Here is a 7,105-nt window from a genome sequence, read left to right as displayed (position 1 = left end):
AAAAAAAAAAAACCCCAACAAACAAAGCGCCAGGCGTTGATAGCATCACAGTAGAAGAGATCAAGCTGTGCGACATATCGTGAACTCTGGCTGAGGAGGATATTTAACCTGGCATGGGCTACAAAAACAACACCCGATGACTGGCAACGAGCTGTCATTGTACCTATTTGGAAAAAGAAAGGTAACAAAAGAGACTGTGGGATCTACAGAGGAATATCTCATCTCAGCTATGTGGGCAAAATGTTTGCCAACATACTGGAAATGAGAATGAGACCAATTGTAGAGATTCAACTCAATCCCATTTTAGCTTCAGAAAAGGCAGGGGCTGTACTGACTCTATTTTTGCATTAAGACAGTTGTGTGAGACTGCCATTGTACAGGACAAAGACCTCGATATCGTCTTCGTGGATCAGGAAAAGGCGTTTGACGGGGTAGATAGATGTCAACTTTGGGAAGTCTTAGAGGAATATGGTGTAAGAGGACAATTGCTGGAGAACTTCATGGCACTTTATTATAAAAACAGCCTGTGTGCCGTAATATCAACATAAGGACTGTCGGAGTGGTTCCCCTTCAGGTCTGGGTGAGACAAGAGTGTGTTCTCTCTCCGCTTCTCTTCCTCACTTACATGGATAAGATCACAAAAGCAGCAAATGACAATATCAATGAACTGAACGAGCTTCTATTTGCTGATGACCAGAGTGTATCAAATAGAAATGAAGAGGAATTACAAAAACACACCACAAAACTACATGAACATTAAAACCTCCATCTCAAAAACAGAAGTTATGAAGGTGACACAGCTCCAACAAGTAGAGGAATTTAAATATTTGGGAAGCATCTTCATACAAGATGGGCGTGTGGACAAAGAAATAGAAACAAGAACTATGATATATGAAGGCAAATGCAGTGACCTAACAGCTAGCACCCCTGCTCAGTGACAAGAACATCCCTACCGAAGTGATATCACATCTCATCAACAATATCTTCATACCAACATTAACATACCGATGCCAAACATGGTCTCTAAACGAGGCACAAGAAAGAAAAATCAATGCATGTGAAATGAGGTGTCTCCACAAAACCATCAACGTCACCAGAAGAGACCGCATAAGAAACGAAACCATGCGTCTTTAAACTGGAATACTACAAGTAATAACATTCATAGAGCGTCAAAGAGTCAAATGGTTTGGATATCTAACCAGAATGCCACAGAAACGACTAGCGGGCTAGAGCTTACAACACCCGAGAATCCGGCTTCAAATCAAGAGGAAGACCAACAAAGACCTGGCTGGATGGGTTTTTAAAAAATTCCTGGTTTAACATAACACATCTATCACAGACGCTACACACCTAGCACAGGACCGAAACGTGCACCTCCCCTCGACATCCTAAGGATACCAGAGGAAGGAAAAAATCAAATAAAAAATGACAAATCAATAAAAACACATTTCAATGTGAATTTTACTGAAAAACATTAATTAAAGACACAAAATAAGTCATTTTTCCCTTTTTAAAGGCTCTTTAGCTATTCGAGGTACCAAACTTTGGCGGCCATATTCAATCTAGTTTCACAACTGAAACCAGGTGATCCTACTTCCCTCAATCGCAAATATTTTGATATCTATTCAAGATAGATGCATATCTATTTCATTGAAAGCAAGGCAAATAAATCAGCTTTCAGATGATACCAATAACTCCACATGCCCAAAATTGACGAGCGCCTGATTCCACCGCGTCGTGACACATATTTATGGTGCTTTGTCCTTGAGGTTAGCATAAGGGTGGCGTAGTGCGGGTCCATCTATGCTGAATGGTGGCTTAGCGAAATCAATCAGAGAATTCTGTGGACGATCACTAGGATTTCTTGTCCTGGACATTCAGGTGTGAAAAGGAATGAGTCTCTGAAGAACAAGTTCAATAAGTTTTTTCCCTCTGTGTCGTCTTTCTTCAGCTCTCGTTGTGACGATTATCTGCCGATAATCAGAAGACAACCTCCCCTTCCCCGAAATTCCACTGCACGTACTTTCCTTGGAAACGTTGAAAATCTCAAATAGTGCCTTAAACTCATTTGGAACAGATAACTCCCACCCCCCCCCCAACAACAACAACAACAACAACAACAACAACAACAACAACAACAACAACAACAACAACAAAAACACACTAAACAACAGCAACAACCGCAATATTGTAATGAACCACAGCATAGCCAAGAATAGAAACGACGACAACTTGTTAACAATATTTTTGTTGGACTACCTTCCTGTCTCCCCATTGAATCAAAAGGTAGACATCCTCTTTATCCAGTTCCCCTTGGGAACCTTCATTTTTTCATCACTTCGCAATTTTGACATTGAATTTTGTTAGACTTATTGAATGGTGCAGTCATTATCTTGTATAAATGTAAAATGGTATCATGTACTTACTGGTGTTTTTTTTCTCTCACCTACAGTCACTCCTAGATATGGGAATTGCTTTTAAAAGCCTTTTGAGGGACACACGGCGTTTGTAATTATTTGTATGTACTCCATGCCCTTCTCTATCCAAGTCATGAACTCATTGTCTTCAACAATCTTCTCTGAATCGTTGTAATAAACGTCCATATCCTGATATTGGTGCAATCTCATTGTGACAATGGGCTCATCCAAGTACGCTATCCCACTACCTTCCGCTTTCTCTGAGTCACTTGTGTCTTCATCGTTCTCCTCCTCGAATTTTCTCTCATCTGAGGCTTGATCTTTTTCTGCAAGAGCTTTGTCGGCACCGGGAGAGGCTTCAGCTTCTTCCGAACAATGTGACGGTGAAGAGGAGGAGGGTGGCGGTGTCGGTGATGAGGAGGACGCAGAGGTTTCTACCTCCGCATTCGACAATGGTGCCTTTGCCTTTTTGACTAACTGCTCGTTCCATTTTGATGAACTATCTTGTTGGGGCTGTCTTGTATTAAAAAAGCTTGCGTCACCCAGTGACGACCAGTCCCCTTGAAGAAACTTAAAATTTCCGTTAGTGACTACTTTTTTAACTCCAGCTTTGGCCTTTGTTAATGTTGAAACGAATCGTTTTTGGCTATCTTTCTTCAGTTCCGACACCAACACGTCAGTGGAAACAAGCTGGCGCGAGACAGACACCTCACACACCTTGAAGCTCGGATCCGGCCGCGTCCCCTTTGTCTTACTACTTTCAGCCACAAACACGACCCATTCTTTTGTCAAACCAGGTGAGTCTGCCATTACCATCTTCGACCAGGCCTCAGCTTGGGTCTGACCTTGGAAATATAGGAAGGCAATTGCCATTTTTCTGGGCCACAGGATCAGACTTTCCGTCTTTGTAAATGGACGGACATTTATACACATAACTTGACCATCGTGTGATGCTAAAGTTCTAGACTCAGTAGACAGAAAGAAAGTCTTTGCCTCCTTGATTATCTTTTCTGGGAATGCGACCACTAGAACGGCGCCTTTCCCGGTTCCCGAGGCTGGCGCAGTTCCTGATGGGATAGCCCCAATAGCTTCCAAATACGATGGTGGAGCATCCTGGGGGCCGGTGTACATGGGTGGAGCTGTGGGGCAGGCTCCATTCTCCTGCCGAGGAGAAGGATATACTAAAGGCTTGTCTTTTCTTTGGTCTGCAGATGTCGCTCTCACGGTTCCTCCACTCGCACCAGCTCCGACATTTGGTTGGGCGTTCACAGGGGGTGCACTGGGCTGTGGCCTTTTCACAGCAGCCGGGTTTTGTGTCGCCTTTTTAGCTGTGCCCACATTATTCGCTACACGTTTTTCGGACACGTAGGCAGAATAAGGCGTGAAAGAGAAAATATCAAACATGCCATCATTTCCAGAAAACTTTTCCACTCCTTTGGTACACTGTGCATTTCCCAGAACATGGATTGTTTGACCCGCAGCAGCAGGACCTTTGTGCTCGGGCTGAAACGGAAGTGTTGCGATTGTTATCGGATGCGGAAACTCGAGATCAAAACCGTAAGGGACCTCAACTTTGATATTCAGCTTATACTTCACATCGATAATGTAGCAGGTGGCAGGTTTCGTTGAAGGTGGCATTGCAGAAACTAGAAAAGGCTGCTTTTCCCACGAGATTGTTTGCCCAGCTTTAAGCTTTTCGGACAGAAGCGAATGAATGGGAACTTTTGTTGTTTTGTCTTCATCCTGGGCTTTGAAGGTAACTACCTGGATTAAGGATGCCTGAAATTAAATCGAACAAAAAGATATACGTATGATTCACTTGTTTGTTATAGAAAATAAGGTATGTCCATATAAGTACACAGAGGAACACGGCGGTATTTTGAATGAAGACTAAAAAAAGCGTCCCCCCCCCCCCGCCTTCCCCACTCCGCACCCAATTCCGAATTTTAATTATGAAGCACATACGTCTACTTCGGAGCACCGGGGAACGTCGACTCTATTTTTAAAAACAGGGGGAAATTCGCCCTGGGAACAGCGACAGCGCTAAGGGAATACCTCATCTTGGTGGTTTGATCATGGTATCGATGCGGCCGGCCGACAGTAACATTTTGTTTAGAAACTTATTGCATGCTACGTTCTATCGTAAAAATAATGTCAAATTCGGAACCAGCGTATCAAAATTAACAAAATGACTCTCGAGTGACTCCTTTTCTTGCTGGATTTAGAAGATAGAAAAAAAAAGAAAAAAACGAAGTTGTATAATTTTATCAACATTGCATCATGCAGTAGTTTCTTATCACAAAGAGGAAGGACGACTGTCAGTTTTAACTTAGGCCTATCTTGTTAAAGTTATATACCTCTATTGTTAGAATTGGGATAGTCGAGCTGTGACGTAGAATCGTTTTGAAGTTTGCCGCTGTGCGGGATCAAACTGCTTGCAGAATTTTAGAAATTACTATCGCAGCTAAAATCTGATTTCTTTATTGAGATCAGCGTATTAAAATTGGCTATGTAGTTCAAGTGGAACCTGGTTTAATGCCATGTATCTAAACTTAGCAACATTTTTCTTTGAATTGTCAATTTTGAATTTGAAGACATGTATCGTGGCCACCCTCCGCATTGTGCATCTGGCGTCACAGCTGCTAGGCCTTCACACTGCACCGTCACTTTACAGTACACAGTAAGGGGACTTGGTCAAAAGACACTGTTATTGAGATGTAGGAACCAACAAATCAGATAAATGTTTATGGACATTTTGCAAAAAGTTAAGTTTAATCAAGATGGAACCAAATACTTAAAAACAAAACAAAACAATATCATTACTACAGTGTGAGGGTTTAAAGCCTTTTTTTTAAACTTGAAAATCGAGACAAAATGCAACACATGTGGTCTAGCTGTATTTGATACTGAAGAAGATTATACCAATTTAAACTGTAACGATGAAATATGGTAAAATACTAGTCTCTGTTCCCCGATCGGTGTTCCCCGGTCAAATGACGTCAGCAGTCGCTGTTCCCCGGCGCTGCGCTTTTCCCTTTCGTCAACCCGCAGCCACCTCCTGAATCGTCACCACCCCCCAACCTTTGACACGGGTCAAACTTCCATCTATTTATAGGTAGTAGGTAGTTACCGGAACATGTACAGGTGAAGTGATGTGCCGTGATAGTCGCGATATATTATTTATTGAGACTGTTTTGGTCTCTCTTTACTCATCACCACGAGAATTTCTTGAAGTTTTTCCCTGGACTCTGTCTTTACTAAAATCTCGAACCTAGATCTAGATCTAGAGTTGTAATCTAGTGGCAGGTTGCAGATTTCTGTTGTTATCCAGTACATTCAAGAGATTATATAAATTGGACTAGACTCTAGTAGTCGACTCTTCTGCTTCTACTTCTAAACCTTCGAGATTACAAAGGCCAAGCCTAGGTTTGTATGGATTCGTTTTGTTAAAAGTGTTGTTTAACACAAAGTCTATGAAGTTAGCAAACCTAACACAGTGTTTTCTAACGAAATGAAGCTTAAATATACTTTTATATTGTCAATAAGAGATCAAGTTTAATCACCTAATCATTTAAGTAAGGAAGTGGCTATCCTCACCCGGGGTGAGAATAAAAACCCAACGATTGACCTCTCACCCCGGGTGAGATTTGCCAGCGTTGGCTATTCTCACCGAGTGAGAAACAAGACCTGTTTTTCCTAATTTCGAAATGCTTTCTATCGGTGTGGGTGATCAAATTAACAAAAGCAAAGAAAAAAATGACGCTATAGCACAAAAGAAAGCTAATTTGATCGTCTACAAAGATGCATGGCTCTTTCACTTTTCGAATCGACCGAACTACGCGGGTCGCCATTTTGTTTTGCCCGAGAGTTCTCGCAAGATCTACTCCTCCCCCTTCTCTCTCTCTCTCTCTCTCTCTCTCTCTCTCTCTCTCTCTCTCTCTCTCTCAGCAATTTATTAAATCTGCAACCTGCAATTAGATTAATACTAGACTTTAGTAAAGGCAGAGTCCAGGGAAAAACATCAATTAAATTCGTGTGGTGCAGATGAGTAAAAAGAGACCAAAACAATCTCTCTATTGCGACTATCATTGCACATCACTTCGCCTAATACATGTTCCGGTAGATTTAACTACCTATAAATAGATGGAAGTTTGACCCGTGTCAAAGGTTGGGGGTGGTTGACGATTCGGGAGGTGGCTGCGGGTTGACGAAAGGGAAAAGCGCCCCGGCGCTGCCACGTACTTCACGTACTTCACAAGGTAAAACGGTCACCATTACGCAATCATCTTATTGCTCTAATCTTATAATTATCGTCATGTCAGTTGAGCTGTATGTTATCACTAATAACGTATATGTGTGTGTGTGTGTGTGTGTGTGTGTGTGTGTGTGTGTGTGTGTGTGTGTGAGTGTGTGTGTTTTGGGGGTGATGTGGGGGTGGAAGGGGAAGGGACAGTAAACTGTTACAACAAACAAAAGACGATACTCTATCGTTGAACGTCTCTGGTGGTAGGGTGACATATTTTGCTGATTTATTTATAATGTCTTCAGTCCGTCTCTTCTTGGATTCGGTATGTCAACTGAGCTCAAAACAAATGACATTGTTGTTTTAGTAGTCTTTGTATTAGTCTTTGTAGTAGTAGTAGTAGCAGCAGCAGCAGCAGCAGCAGCAGCAGCAGCAGCAGCAGCAG

General features: G+C 42.2%; 1 protein-coding gene across 1 annotated transcript in view; it reads right to left on the bottom strand.

Moving 5' to 3' along the window:
* Positions 1-1,702: 1,702 nt before the first annotated feature.
* LOC101857788 overlaps positions 1,703-7,105 on the bottom strand; it is a 12,753-nt gene continuing 7,350 nt past the window's right edge. The window contains exon 5 of the mRNA XM_005097144.2: positions 1,703-4,196. Within this exon, the coding sequence (XP_005097201.1) occupies positions 2,478-4,196 (1,719 nt within the window). The 3' untranslated portion in view covers positions 1,703-2,477. The remainder of the gene's footprint in view (positions 4,197-7,105) is intronic.

The sequence above is a fragment of the Aplysia californica genome, unplaced genomic scaffold (genome assembly GCF_000002075.1).
Source record: "Aplysia californica isolate F4 #8 unplaced genomic scaffold, AplCal3.0 scaffold00147, whole genome shotgun sequence".
Classification (NCBI taxonomy): domain Eukaryota; kingdom Metazoa; phylum Mollusca; class Gastropoda; order Aplysiida; family Aplysiidae; genus Aplysia; species Aplysia californica.
The sequence above is the reverse complement of the archived record's forward strand: the minus strand, read 5'-3'. Positions and strand labels throughout refer to the sequence as shown.